General features: G+C 45.4%; 1 protein-coding gene across 1 annotated transcript in view; it reads right to left on the bottom strand.

The window, feature by feature from the left end:
- The window catches only part of LOC104405521 (pseudouridine-metabolizing bifunctional protein C1861.05-like), a 21,676-nt gene extending 12,385 nt beyond the window's left edge, over positions 1-9,291 (bottom strand). Inside the window, exons 1-10 of the mRNA XM_010014254.1 lie at positions 9,207-9,291; positions 8,569-8,683; positions 7,109-7,283; positions 6,394-6,505; positions 5,329-5,435; positions 4,439-4,565; positions 3,789-3,909; positions 3,419-3,504; positions 2,676-2,800; positions 1,378-1,437 (exon numbers count right to left, since the gene is read on the bottom strand). Of these exons, the coding sequence (XP_010012556.1) occupies positions 1,378-1,437; positions 2,676-2,800; positions 3,419-3,504; positions 3,789-3,909; positions 4,439-4,565; positions 5,329-5,435; positions 6,394-6,505; positions 7,109-7,283; positions 8,569-8,683; positions 9,207-9,291 (1,113 nt within the window). The remainder of the gene's footprint in view (positions 1-1,377; positions 1,438-2,675; positions 2,801-3,418; positions 3,505-3,788; positions 3,910-4,438; positions 4,566-5,328; positions 5,436-6,393; positions 6,506-7,108; positions 7,284-8,568; positions 8,684-9,206) is intronic.
- Positions 9,292-15,212: the final 5,921 nt, after the last annotated feature.

Below are 15,212 nucleotides of genomic sequence, written 5' to 3'. Positions count from 1 at the left end.
CAGGAATGTTACGGCTGTCAATTCCCAAACCCTCCTGTAGCTTGGCATCCAGGTAGTTGGCACAGTGGACCAACTTTAAGGCTTGCTGTTACACAGAAGGGCAGCTAATGCCTCATTTTTTCATGCACCGTTAATATCTCCTTTTTCCTTTCCCTCCATCAGCTGTTCCCAGCAGTGTCTATAGCTGCCCTTGGCCCCTCACCGTGCCATGGGTGGTCCAGGGATCTGCACTCACATTTACCACACCAGGGGGTGGCTGCCCTCCCTGGGACACAGTTTATCTCCTTGTCCTGACAGCTGAGTGTGGATCTTATCGGTTAGGTCACTGCTGAAGTAGTTGAACTTTTAGTTTTGCAAGCCTTCATAGCTGATGCCACAGCACGTGTCATCCTTGACCATTATACTACTGTTTGGTCTCTGCCTCTGTATCACTGAATAGCCATCTTCTGTAAGGACAGCTTCTCCAGCACATCTTTCGCTATCTGACAGAGAGGTCTTCGCAGGCTGCCCCATCTGACAGCAGGAGTTTCCTATCCTTGGACAAGAAGGACAGCATGGAGTAATTTGAGACACAAAACAACTATGGAGCAAGCTTCACCACCTCCATTTACAGTACTTCATACAGCTCAGTAAAAACAGTATAGGCCATGCAAATGGCTGTCATTTACATGGGGAAGTCCCAGGTCTGTTGGTTGTTTTGTGGTCAAGCCAATTGAGAGAACTGGCTCTCTGGTTTGCTCTAACTGTGTCAGTACTACTTTTCTGTCAGTACTACCACTGTGAGTACTCTGCACAGAGATTTTTGCCTCCTATTCATGCTGTCTTTCCACAGCAAAGACAGTCCCAGGCAGCCAGAGCTGGCTCTTACCTGGAGATTTCCCCTCTATTGTGTGACAGCTCTTGAATTAGAGCTGTCACAGCACAGTGAAGGTCTTCACCTATTGCTTTTAATTCTCTGTATATGTGCTTCAAGAGTGTCCTGGGCAGCTTTTCTGCTAAAAGAGCAATTTGGGCTTATAGCATCAGGAAATAGCCCCAGGGCACCTTAACATAGCCTGTAGAGGCCAGAGCCATATGTGGAGATTATCAGGGTGATACATTGCTACGTCCTTGTCTTGACTGGTAGAGATAGGGACTTGCAACACAGGAACAGAACAGGTCAGTACGTGTCACTCCACTGGCTCACCTAGACAACCCATCAAATATGCAGCACTACACCTCCCAAGTTTGTGCATGTATATGGATAAAGACATGTGGGTGGGATAAAGATATCATGGGTGGATGCCGCCTTCCTCCCCACCCCAACTTTGGCTTGGTACTCCTTAAAAGTAGCTGGAAATGGCAGTGGTGCTAAGAAAACTGCTACAGATACAGTACCAGGATGACAGGGTTCTGTGCCTTGGCTATAAAGTCGACGTTGATGCCTCCAATCACCACCTTCAGGAGGGAAGAAAGAGGTAAAATGTGGTTGGAAGGACTTGAGGAAAAAGTTTCCAAGTCTTCTTTGCTTTTCCTGTCACTTTTCCCACCCTTTTGAGAGCTAGCTCATTTTCAGTGTTCTTATTTTGGATGGCTAGACACAGGTCTGTACAAATTAGGAAGAATGGAAATCTCTTCTATATGTTGCTTTCTGAATTATCCCTGCTCATAGCAAGCCCCAGCATGGCAGGTGGGATGTTACTGTGTACACATATGGGTGCAGGCAGTTTCTCTGTGTGGCAATAGAGTAACGTAAGACGTTGCATGGGTCTGGTAATGTCAGTGCCCTTGAAGACATTTCTCTTGGGACAATTTCAGACATGCAAAACCTCAGAAACCTTCAAGCACTGTTGTGTAAGAAAGACAAGAAAATGGGGAAAAAGTGGGCAGAAAAATGCAGTCATTTCTTGCAAGCTCCCAGGAGAGATTTCCATACCCAGTGACACTTTATGGAGCACTGTCTTACTGTCCTACAAAGCCAGACAAAGCAATACAGCTCCACAAACAGGAAGTTTCCAGATTCTTTGGGGGCATACAGCTGTTTTTTCTCATTCCATCAAGTGCTGGGTTATTGTCTCTGGAGTCACTGCCCTCTTTTATGTCGACAAATTTTACTGCAAATGGGGTTCAGAAAATTTTTCATCTCTCTGAAGACTACCTAAAATAGATTTCCCGTAAGTTATGTGGCACATACAAAATCCAGGAGAGTGAATAGAGTATTGGGATCATAATAGATCTTGTTCAGGATATGCTGTACCTTTTGTAATTTTTGCAATTATGAGCAGGAGGCCAACAAAAAGAGGATATTTATAAAACACGTATGGCTCAACAGCTCAAAATATATCCCACTACCCTCTTCCACGTCTACTCCTGTAGTCTCGAGTTCCCTGGTACTAGGAGCAATACAGCTGAAGTTGTACATAAGGGCGCAGTAAAAGGTGATTAAAGTTTTAATGGATTTGATGGTCTAAGACTTAATGGGATTAGGCCACTGTCAGTGTTTATTCCTTGTAAATATGGATGGGGGGGAGGAGGAGGAAAGGATATTTATGTAAGACAAACAAGAAACACTAAAGAGAATGCCTGCCAGAGAAAGATAGGTCTGGCTAAGACACCTTTCACTTTTGTAAATAGATACATATTTGTCCTGTGCTGTCAGCAGAGAGGCATTATATGGAAGGCAACAGACAACTCACTGGCTGGGGTGGGGTTGTGTGCTCTCGCCGAGGCAGGTTCCCCTTCCTCCTGGCTTTCTGCAGTTTGCTCAGGGCCACCGCAATGCCACTGCCCACTCTGGCATTGTTCTGGATCAGAGCAAGGTCTGTTTGGCATTTTTTTGAGGAAAAGAAAATATACCAGCAAGACCAACCTGTTAGAAGCCTATGTAGGAGCTGCTTAGAGAGAGAATGCAGAAAATATGTGCTATGAGACTTGATAGATTTGATCCCCCTACACCATAATCCTTTGGGGCACCTATAATGGGTTACCATACTGCATGAACACCAAAGAATTTTTACACCCATGGGTGTTTTCTTTCCAAGTTTCTCTCACTCTGCACCTGCATGATGAGTTGGATAAGGCAGTGTGGTGCTCTGGGAAGCCCAGATACCTTCCAGTGTGCAGCCCCACCATGGACAACAGTGTCCTGAGACTCCATCACAGGGCAGGCAAGCTCAGGGATCAGATGTGAGGGATCTCTTTGGACTCTGGACCACATGCTGTCTGTGCTGCCCTCTAATTTTTAATGCAAAAGTGGATGAGGACAGGAATGGTGCTCCTGAAAAAGGAGGATGCAATCGCTAAGCTCTCATCTGTTTGCAGATACTGAAGTGCTTTCCCCTTGCTAGACTGTCAATAAAGTGACAGCATTTTCACCAAGCATTGTCAGAAGAGACAGTACACTGGAGTACTTCCCCCCTCCCATTCAGTAAAAGGATACTGGAGTCCAGTGATTTCCCATCAGTTAATTCATTGAGCCTCTGTAACATAAAAGGGGTCAATTCTTTCCCTGTGATCCCTTTCGACCTGCAAATGTAAAGAAAATGCCTACAGATGAGAAGGACTGAGTTAAAACAGAATCCAAGGAGAAGCACTGCTGCCAGCAGATAGTTTATCTCCATAACCACATAACATAAAAAGTCCTTCAGGTAAACGTGCTTCAGGTTAGATAAAATTACAGTTGAAAGCGTGTTGTGGGCTCACCCGTGCCCAAGGGTAAGCTGTGCTACAGCCCCGTAGCAGTGTCCCTGAAGTGGTTTACTTCCCCAGGACCCCAGTGAGCAAAGGCTAGGGCTTAGGTTCCCTCTCACCTGGCTTCTCTGAGAGCTTGCTGAATGGCTTCTTCGATGACCTGGCCTGAGGCAGCTCGCTCCTTGGGACAGGGCACTGCTATCAGCACCCCGCTGCTCAGGCCCAGCCCCAGAGCACTGGCTGGGAGAGGACAAGCAGATTATTAGTGGTTCTCCTCGGGTAAATCAAATGCTGAAGGAAAACAACAGAGAAGAGTGGGTGCAGAGTGAAGGAACCCACAGAGCTGGAGCTCCTGTTCTTAGCTGACCCAAGGGTCTTTTCCAGCTACCAAACAGTTTATGTCTGCCTTTTTCTTTTGAGTCTGTACAATAAAAGGGGCAAAGAATCTGTTTTTCCAAAGAAAACTGATTCCACTTCTAAAGGCTCAGAAACTGTTTTTATAAATGCATTAACGTACATATTCCCTTCACCGCACCAGTGTGAACAGAACATGTCTGAGCATTCCAAGGTGGCTGCAGCTAGGCAGAAACTTGCTGTAAAAACTTCACTGATACTTTACAAAGCACTGAAGCAGGAATGAGGGAGGTGGGATGGCTTGGGTTTTGGGACAAACTCATCTCCAAAGTTAAAAAAGTGCCTTATCCAAACGTGATTTTTGTGTCCTGCCTTTTCCAGGGCCCTGCACAGGCCTTTTCTTTCTGAAACACACCAATGAGTTCAGCTGCCTCCTCTTCGTTCTGGACGTGATACGGTGCCTGGAAGCCGCTCTGGCTGGAGAAGAAGGCTGGGAACTCCCTAGACTCCCCAAAGGCAGCCACACAGACTCCCTGCGTCTCCTGCAGCAGTGGAGGCAAAGACCAGCAGGTAATCAGGAGAGGGGAAGGGGGCTCACCAAAAGAGCCTTTTAGCACAGGGTTTGGTTATTTGTATACATCCCACTCTATTCCATTATATCACCAACATTTTTCAAAGCAAAGAGCCAGACATGGTAACTGGTTAGACAGAATCTGGCTTACACAGGAGATGTGCATGTTGTTTGCTTGTGCTCAGAGCTGATCAAAAGCCATGCAGCTGTCATTAGGGCAACACTGAGTGTAAGGTAACAACTTGTGATCTGAAGATATGTTGTGAGCTGGCAGGAATATAAATGAGTTCTGTTTGTGATTAAGAAATACTGACACTGGCAGTCACCTGAAGTGCTGGCCCTGGTGGTTTCCACTCCTTAAAAAGTGACTCTACTGAAAATCATTTGATTCCCATTTTAATTCTGATTGTACTTTAGCATTTGATGGATCTAGCTTGCCTGATCCACCAGTTCTGGAGTTTTGTCCCAGAAAATCAAGTCCAAAGCCAGAGAAAGATGGCATGGCTAGCACTGTGCTTTTGGCATCATTTGGAACAGCTGCTGGAACAGCCCATTGGGCACGGATATTTTTATTTATGTATAGCCCCAGGACTGGAGCACAACAAATATGGCTTCATGTCCTCTCAACAGTAATTTCTAGAAACCTTAGGCTTAATACCTACCCCACCACCACTGGGCATTCTGGACACAAAGCACGTCACCTGCTTTCAGGCTCAGCAGCTCATGCTACCTACCAGATATTCCAGCGTCCTGCCAATATCAAGGATAGATTTGACTCCTGCAGATACAACAGCAACCGGAGTTCGTCCTAGCTCTGTCAAGTCAGCACTCACATCCAGAGCTGTCAAGGGACAAGCAGCCATTGTGTCAGTGATTGTGTTGTATTCCAAGCAGATGTGACCTGCCCTCTTAAAAAGCTGTATCTGCCTGGGATGCCACTGCCTGCTTTTGTAACCACTTAGATCCACAAACCAATATTACAGGCTTAGATCATGCCTTTAAGTGTTGAGATTGAAAGAGATATTGACAAAAAGAAGTCACATAGCTTAGGGCAGAGGTGCAGCCTTGTACTGCATCTCTCGAATCTTTGATCACATAGATAAACAGCAGGTAAAAAACTGGTAGAAAAGAAAGAAGAAGGTGTTATACAGCAAGGACAAAATGGAATATAATTTAAGTAGATTTTGATTTTGATATTGACATCACCGGCACCAAAAGCACCGCAGGAACTTTGCTGACCTCAGGAAATTCCCTAGTCTGGAATTTACATCTGAAAGGGATGGCATCCAGCAGAGCAGTGCACTTATGCTGTGCTAGGAATACATATGGCTAAGAAGAGAGAACATACTTAAAGGTCACAAACTACACTGCCAAGGCTGGGCCATTTTCCAGAGAGGAGCATGCACCTCTTACACAGACCAGGGCCTAAGTCTCTTTTGTGGTGAGACTCTCCTTCTCCTCAGCTGAGAGCGAGTTGATAATAACACTGTGCTCCAAGGCCCCTATCAGGTTATCCAGCCATTACGAAGTGGGAAAGGTATAGTCAGCTCCTGTTGCACCAGAAAACAATATCCATATAACCCCATGTAAGCAAAAGATAAACTCCCAGCCTCTTAATAACTGGCCAGTGCTACAGAGGAGTGTTTTGAAGCTTCTGGAAAGGAGACACCGGGGAGAAAACAAGCATAGTATGGTCAAGAAGAATGATAACTTTACTCTTCTGCAGGACAAACTGGGAAAAGCAAAAAAAGATGGAATTAAATAAAATGGAGAAAAATAAAATGTACTGATTTTCTTACTGTTCTCTCCTCCCCGATGGACACCTCCTATGCCACCTGTCACGAACACATGGATTCCTGATTTGTGTGCAGCAATCATTGTTCCAGACACAGTAGTGCCACCGGACAAGCCCTGTCAGGGGACAAAGTCACAGTCAGCACCCAGGGTGACATGGAGAACACCACATGTGGGTAGCTATGGTTGTGGTCTGACACATGGCAATGTCACAACAGCCTGCTGTCACCAGCTGACAAGTGAAACACGGATACAAATATTCTGCTAGGCAACACCACAGAGGAATCATGGTCCCTGCTACATAAGCTGCTCTTGCAAAGGCCTTTGTTCCCCAGGGCTTTCCATCCAGAAGGCTTCATAGGCAGCTAGTGTCACCTTAAGCTGTCACTTTAAGATTGTGATGGCCTGCATGTCACATAGTTTATATTTAACGTGATGATGCCTTATCATGCCAATAATATTCTTAGCCCAGTGCTCATGGCTTGCCAGCCTATCCAGAATGACTTTTCAGAAGGCTGTTCCCATACTTTGCCTCCTAAGGCTGCTATTCCCATACTTTGTTGTATTTTGATTCTAGGTAGGACCACGTTTGAGCTTACCTATAAACTACCACTTTACATGATCTTTTCAAGAAGTTTAAGAGCCACCTGGCTTGAAGCTGGAGAGCGCTGCACTATTGCTGTATAGAAAACACCACAATAGAAAGTCTACAAGCCATACCTGGCTGAGGACGAAAGGAAGATCTCTCCGAGACACTTTAGTTACATTTTTACTGCTTGCCAAGAACTCAAGTTCCTCATCTGTGAGTCCCACATGGATTTGACCCCTTAAAATACCTACAGTGGCTGGCACTGCTCCATTTGTTGTTACAATTTTTTCCACCTCTCTGGCCGTGCTAGAATAAGATAAACAAGACAACAGTCACAAAATTAATGAGGCAAACAATCAGACAGGAAAACTGCCATGTTTGGTGGCCATCATTCCCAGCTTCCAGCTTTATACAGTCCTTGTGATTTCAGCCAAGTCCAGTTCCTCTTCTGTATCTTCCTAGTGGCAAAAGTCTTTGCACCTGAATTTGCAGAAGTGCAGAGGCCTCATTTTCGGGATAGCAATGTCTGACCTCTATGCTTCATTTTTGAGGAAAGAAAACATTACCTGGCGTACAGGCAAATCTGGTTGTACGATAGACTACTGACAAACAGGGATTGTCTCAAAATAGGATCTTTCTGTATCTATTACCCATTATTTCTCTGAGATCATAGATCTTCACAGAAACCTCATGTAATTGAAGCCGTGCTCAGATGACCAGGATATATTTTTAACAATACAGGCAGTTAGATACAGAGTAACAACAGTGCCTGAGGATTCTCTAGGGCTGCGGTCTAGGTCTTTCTAAGCTTCACAGGTTTTATATTTCATCATTCATACACTATCCTTTTTAAGAGCAGCTTCTTCCTTTCTGAGCCATCTGCACACACACTAGGCAATCTTTAACTACTGAAACCACCTCCTTCCCAAAATCAAGTTTTTGGAGTTTCACTCTAAGAATGTCAGGCAGAATAACAGCCAGGTAAAAAGCAAGGTGGAAAATCAATACCAAAAAGGTCCTGTGCTTTCTGGAAGCAAGGATGGAGAGCTCAATGGTTTCTGGCACTGTAACCCAACGAAACACAAGTCTGCTGAACATCAAGAAATAAAGGGTAGAGGTTGGAGGGGTTCTGTGCAGGGTACAGAAGGCAGCAAGAGGGACCAGTAGCTCTCACAGTAGCTGCTCTGAATGGCACTGAGGAACAGATTTCACTATTGTATTCCAGTCCTTTTTGCATTGTGAAAGATATACCAAAAGAAACCGCAGAGTGTTTTCAATGTCTGTACAAACCATACAGCTGAAAAGGCTGGTAGTTCTCTCAGGGCAAGTGATGACGTTACCTGCTGCCACATTTTAAAGGAAGACAGAAATGTAAGGTGTTGGATAAGAAGGTAAATAGATACCCCATGTGTCCTTAAAAGGCCAAATACAACTGTTTTACACTGGAGCTCATATTCTGCATGCCTGACAATTTCCATTTGCTCTTCTTACTTATAAGGGTTTTGGCTTGACCAAGAAAACTGATACTGATACACCAGTTATATGCCTGTTCTTACAACTTTGTTGAACAAGGAACATCAAAATCCACCACCTCAGATTCTGAGGATAGGCCATGCCATGTGTAATGATCGTGCTTTCCAAGGCTACAACCGGTCTCCCCTCCATCAGGGCTTCCTGTACGGAGGGCTGAATCCTGACATAAGCACCTGGTGATAAACACAGAAAAGTTAATTATTTGTGTGGGTATCTGAGGTAACTATTGAGCTGTTTTATAAAAGGGAAATTGTCATCAACACAGTAAATTTATCCCCCTCTTCAGCTGTTCTTTGGGGTGAAATAACTTCACAAAGACTAAAGCTGTATTTTATGTAAGTGAAATATTTGCAAAAATATCTCTGTTGTTAGTGTGAACAATAATCCTCACCATCGTCACTGAGTGTTCCTCTGCCACCAGTTTTGCAGCTGCGTTGTCATTGGCTCCAGCAACATTACTTTAAATTAACATTACTGTGAACAAACTGCGCCCTGAAACCATGCCCAAAGAATATGTTCTAAAAGAGTGGAGAGACCAAGGATACCATAGTAACTCAATATATTGTAAGACTATTGTGCATCAAGACTATTGTTGCTCTTTGTTTTGCTCCCAGAACACTGTCAGCAAGGTCCCTGCTGCATTCAAATGAGGAAAATGCTTTTCACCCAGGAGCTGTTTCAGAATACACTACTTACCATGCAGAAATCTTCTCACATGGGTGGTCCCACATGCCACAGTGGACACATGTTTTCCCAGGCTACAGGTTATCTTCCCAATCATCTTGTGCATACAGATGGTGCTGAGGTAACAAAAATCAGGTAAAACCAAGTAATTTAGCAGTAATGTGACCGTGTGAAGCTAAACATACCATCTATTGCCTTGATCTCGGAAGGTAAACAACCCTTGCTCAGGAGACTGCCTGGAGACTCCTTGGTGCTTCAAGCATGAGCCAGGGTGTCAAAGCAAAATGCTAAGCTGAGGAAATGGAGTTGGAAGGGTTCACCTGGCCCGTTGTCAACACTGGGCTGAAATCGTGGGGAAGCAGAGGAAAGGATGAGAAGTAACGAACTTAGAGAGAGTTTGGGAGTAGACAACTTTGTAATTTCCAAAGCTCCTTGCTCATGACAGACTGCAGGCTCAGCCACTGCCACCTCCAGCCTGAGAGACCACAAGGAGAAATGAACAAGGTGGACGCAGGCAGAGGAACGCTACAAAGATACGAACGCAGTTTTTACTGCTGTCTAGGAGGAAACAGCAGTTCAGTAAAACAAAGAAAGGAGCTGGGAACTGGTAAACCAGGCTGTAAGTACAAGGAGGAAAGAGCAGCTTTCCCCAGAGCCCGGAGAGCTTTATGTAGGCTCACGTTACATCATCTTTCTTAGCGCAAAGCCGTGGAAGCAGAGCAGCAGTTCAGCCCCGGCAACAAACTCCAGAACTCTTCTGGTCTCTTAGCAACTCCTATTCACTTTAATTACATTCATTTCCAAACAGAGAAAGAGGGGGAGAGAGCTGTAAAGGTTAAGAGACTGGTCTGGTCTGGGCCTCGGGGCAGTTTCACTCAATGCCTGGCTGCTTCACATATATTCCCTGGGCGTTTTGCTGTATCCCTCCAGCCTTTCTATTCCTCACGCCTTCACCAGAAGGAAAGGATCCCATTCTTCAGTCTTTTGTACCTATTGTTAACTTAGGTGGCAAATCAATTAAAATAAGTTCTGTGCTCATGTTACATTCAGCAGAACACGGCTCTGAGCCCAGCGTGTGGCACTAGAGCTATATAGAAACACCTTATACCCACGAGGAGTATTTTTGCCCAGATCCGAAGACTTCAGCTATACAGGACAGCTGGGTTGTGTAAGTCAAGAAAAGAGGGCCTGGTTCAGCTAGACACGATACACACCTGTCTGAACAGTAAGATTTTCCACTTTCCAAATCCTTTATAGGGATAAAAAACATTAAGTTTATGGAATCACACCATGACACTAACTTGGCAAAAGCTCTTGCTTCATGCTTACAACCTCTGCCTGTGCAGTGCTAAGCTCAGCAGCCTGAGTGGTTCATGCAAATGTTCGGTATTGCTCTGTGTGTGTGTGTATACACCCCTCGCTCTCTAGGGCAAAGTCAGCTTTGGAATAAATTCATTAAGCCAACAAGGTTACGCCAGGGATCAGTTGAGCTGCTCGAGTTGTGCTCTGAATGTTAACAACCCCCCAAAGGCTGGAGCACAACAGCCTGGAGTGCCCAAGTTGTGCGGGCTGGTGGATAAAACCCAGCTGGTCAGCACCTGAAACCCAATACAACTTAGCTGATGTTCGCTGGAAACTCAGCCAATGCTTGGCCTGAGCTGCCTGACAGAGTTTGGAAGCTTGGCAAGTCTTGCAGCAAGACCCACCCGACCTTTCACCGTGTAGCGAAGCTTTGCAGACTCCTCTAGCACAGACTGGCTTTCCTCCCTCCTCCAAACCGTCCCTGCTCGCCTCGCCCCATGATCGATCCAGTTCATCCAACCTCATAGAGCAATGGCCTGGCGTGCCTCTTACCTCTGGGCGTCTGTCTCACGCAGGGCGGCCAGATGGGTGCTGGAGCAGTGCCTGGGCAGCCCTGGAGAAGGCGGGAGGATGGGGGGCCGGGAGCAGCACATGGGGGTGCGCAGCCTGGCACTCCTGGCGCAGAGAGCCCATTTATTATTAACCACAGGCAGCTGAGCTCTGCAACTGCTCGCTGCCTGGGGTGCAGGGGGCCATTTCACAACGGGGCGAGGAAAGCTGCCGTGATTATTTTGGTTCCCATGGTGCCAGATTTCCCCCTCACTCTTTAAACGACTTTTCTCATTTTTCAGATTCCTTTGCTGTTTGATACTTTTTTTTTTTTAATGTGTGAATTCATTGCTCCCTGAAACAATGCCTCTGCAGACTGAGCCCCTTTGTACTGATTCCTAAAAAGCAGAGGAATTGCATTCATGCCTCCCCCACAACTTTGCCAAATACAGCTGTTAAGCTCTTTCTTCTCAGGGTAAGAGCTCTACCCAGCTCTGGCCTCCCAAGCAAGGAAAGCTGTAGGTCTAAAGTGATACTCTATGCTGCAGACACCTGGCTACACCGACACAAGCTGGGTTCACAGGGGAAAACTATCATAGTCTCCTACTGTAAAGACAATCTAATCTAGCAGTTCCAGAGTGGCTTCGAACGAGGACTTTGAAATTAATAAATCTTTGTCCCCTCATAAAAAAGCAATGATACTTTGAGATCTAATGCACTGATACTAGACACGTTTTGATTTGATATTCTGCAGGAAGTATGAAAGTTCAGAGTTAAATTGCTACCCATGAAGGAATTAATTTACGGGATAAAAGATGGACATGATTGTATGCAGCTTCCATACATAACATAAAACCAGCTGAAGTAATTGCTAATGTATTGCTAAAGTAATCAGTGTCACGGAACTGATCTGACTGCAATCCATTAATCAGGAAATTGTAAAGCATAGGTTGTTAAAGAAGTATTTGCGCTTCACACTTGCCCCTTTCAAAAGAAGTTTCCTGCAACTTTTGTTTAACTCAGCAGTAATGAATGTCACCTTATTTTCTACATCCCTCCAATCTCTTCGACTAAACACATTCGAACTTCAAACAAAACTTGCTGAGCTACAAAGACAATCCACCTCTGGCTTTTGCTATGCATCTGGAGGGAATTTAACTGCAGAAATGATAGATTGCATCCTCAGATACCATAAATGGATGCTAAAGATCTTGTGAATGGTATCTTCTTCCTGGGGGGATGGGTAGCCAGATGTACTGAAAAGAAAACGTGTAGGTAAAGGAACATTTTTAAAAAATAAACACAAATTAAAATGGTATCATTTGCTTTTCAATTAAATCTATTTGTAAAGACTGCAGTACTGTAGGAACCATCTGGGCTATCACGTTTTCGGTATGCTACCAGGCAAGATGATTTAGTAATCAAGCTGGCCACTCAGCTTCCAGATCTCAACATCAAGACCATCTCAAGATGATCTTTATGCAGCAAGCACCCAGTTCAGTCTGCCAGATAAGTCAGGGGTAAGAGTGTGTTGCTCAATCTGCCATTTTTCTCCTCAAACCAAATGGAAAATCAGCCTGTTGGATTTCTAGCTCAGCTTTCCAATTTGACTTGCAGGTCTCCAAGACAAAATGGGGCCACTCGAGCAGCTCTCTGAGGGCACTCCTGCAGTCTTGTACACATTCCAGGTTTTTATTTGTTTTTTTTTTATTTATTACAATGAAAATAATATCTTATATGAGCAATTTTCACGGGCTAACCCCATCTTTTGCTGTACTGTAAAAGCCACTGAGGCTTGCTGAGCCAGGGAGAGAGTGGGCCAGTTTGATACCTGCCAGCTCCTGAGAGACAGGCTGGTCGTGCCGTTCCCAGCGTGTTTCTGAAATGTGAGGTATGGCTGGTGATGGTATAAGGGCTGGGGTGACTAAGTGGCTGGCAGAAGAGAAAGTCCTGGAGAACAGCTGGAGACAGTTTGTGCAGGAAACCTGGGGGGAACTGCGTGTAACTCCCTTCTCTGCTTGCTGCAGTGTTGGCTGACTTTCCAGTCCTATCTGCCTGCAGTGACCCTGAGACCTTACTGCTGGTACTTCCCCCTCTGGGCCTCAGAAGTAGAGGTTAATATTAAGCAGGTTGCTGGGTAAAATGGGAGCGGCTGGGAACAATGAAGTCACCATGGCAAATTCGTACTGCCTGCTAGGAGCTGGGCCCTGGGGCTACCCTTGCGTTTTCATCTGTGAGTGATTCCTGCCCCAGTTACCATTTCCCCTGAAACCTCTTCTTCTCTCTCAGGGGCATCACCACCGAGGGCATCAGGGAAATGAGAAGCCCCACATCAATTTTTGTCACATCTTCCTTGAGACAGTATTTTCCTTTCCCTCTGTACCTGATTTCAAGGAGTCTGTTAACCTGCAGCAGTTCTGTGGGCTGGGATTTGCTTATTGGTGTTTCTCAATCATGAAGCTTGTTTCTAGGCCACCAGTATCCAGGAGATGTATTAGGGACATGCAGAGTCATACAGAACACACTTCTCTAGCCATCTGTTTGTTTTACCTTTGTGCGAACTATGGTGCCTGAAACTGGCTGTTGTGCCAGGGCTGGTATGTAAGGCAACAATCTAATCAACGCCAAGCCTGATGAGGTCACTCTTTAGTGATTTAACCTGTCTTTTAAGGCTTACATCCTTGCACTTTCATCAGCAGATTTTCACAATCATTCTAATGGTTCCAAAACAACTTTCCAGATTATTTTAATGGCTTGATGAGAAAGTATTTGAGTAATTGATTTATTTCCTAACATGAAGGATTTTTTTCTCCAGCTGTTTCTAGCAGAATGTAAGACTAACGTGTACAAACCTAGCATGGGTTTTGAACTTTGGTTTCAGTGTTGAACACGGTATGAAGAATGCTCTGTGATGGACGCAGAAAGTAAGTTTCTTCATTTTAACATGAACTTTCAAAAAAGGCCTTCCTGATCCTTGTGGCTCAGTTTTCTATTGAACATCCTGTCTTTCTCGTAACAGGATTTGTGGAACCAGATTTGCAAGCTATCTGGCACTCGCCACTGGGCTGCTAACCTCGGCTGCTGCTCCTGTCAGTGCTGCATTAGAGAACCTGGATCAAGGTCTCTGTCTGACGCCAGCTCCTTATCTTGGGTGAAGGTTGGTTTTATACAACAAACCATGTCCATTCCCAAGAACAAAACATCTCTGTGCCCAAACCTCTGTCCACTGAATCCTGTGGAGATCAGCATTTTGCCATCTTTTGCTCTGATGCAAGCCTTTACCTTGGTTTGAAGTCTGTTAAAACCAAAGAATGGTTTGGGTTGGAAGGGACCTTAAGATCATTCAGTTCCAAGCCCCCGCCACCGGCAGGGACACCTTCCACTACAGCAGGTTGCTCCAAGCCCCTGTGTCCAACCTGGCCTTGAACACTGCCAGGGATGGGGCAGCCACAGCTTCTCTGGGCAACCTGTGCCAGTGCTTCACCACCCTCAAAGATTTTTTTCCTATGCAACTAATATAGCCCCTCTTCCCCTTCCATCTTAAAGCCGTTCCCCTTGTCCTGTCAAAACCGGTATGTGTACTTCACCTCTGCTTAATTTAGAGTTCTGTTTGCCCAGGTCACAGCTCTGCACATTCCAGAAAATGCCAACAAGGGCATTCATGTCACCTCATTCCTCAGGTCATCTGAGGAACGTTTCAAGGCAACCTGCACACAGATTTGCCTCTTCTGACTGCTCTAGTGCAATTCCTAATGTCCTGCCATTGTAGGATGGTGTCCTTGAGAACAAAGGCTAAATTTCGGTATTTTTCTGAAGTGACTGATGGCTTAGATACGTTTGATCTTTTAATGTATTTTCAAACAGGTATGTCAAACATCAGTAACACTGCAGTGACAGACTTCTCTCTTCACCTTGCCCCGGAGTCCCTGCATGCCACTCTGCTTTTTAAGGCCGTGTTTAGTACTTGGCTGAAGACTCTTGGCAGTAGGATGACAAGGACACGATGCGCATCAGGCAAACAGTAGTTTCTCAACCAGGATTTATTATGGCAGAAGGACATGATGTTTCGCACCCGAATTAGCAGCACTGAACTCTCTGGTGGCCTAGCGCCAACATTCGGACTGGGCTTCTGAGGCGCCACTGGCTCGTTCTCCCCCCTCCCACCAG

The sequence above is a fragment of the Nestor notabilis genome, unplaced genomic scaffold, assembly GCF_000696875.1.
Source record: "Nestor notabilis isolate BGI_N333 unplaced genomic scaffold, ASM69687v1 scaffold9035, whole genome shotgun sequence".
NCBI lineage: Eukaryota > Metazoa > Chordata > Aves > Psittaciformes > Psittacidae > Nestor > Nestor notabilis.
Note: the sequence above shows the minus strand (reverse complement) of the source record. Positions and strands in the feature narration are given on the sequence as shown.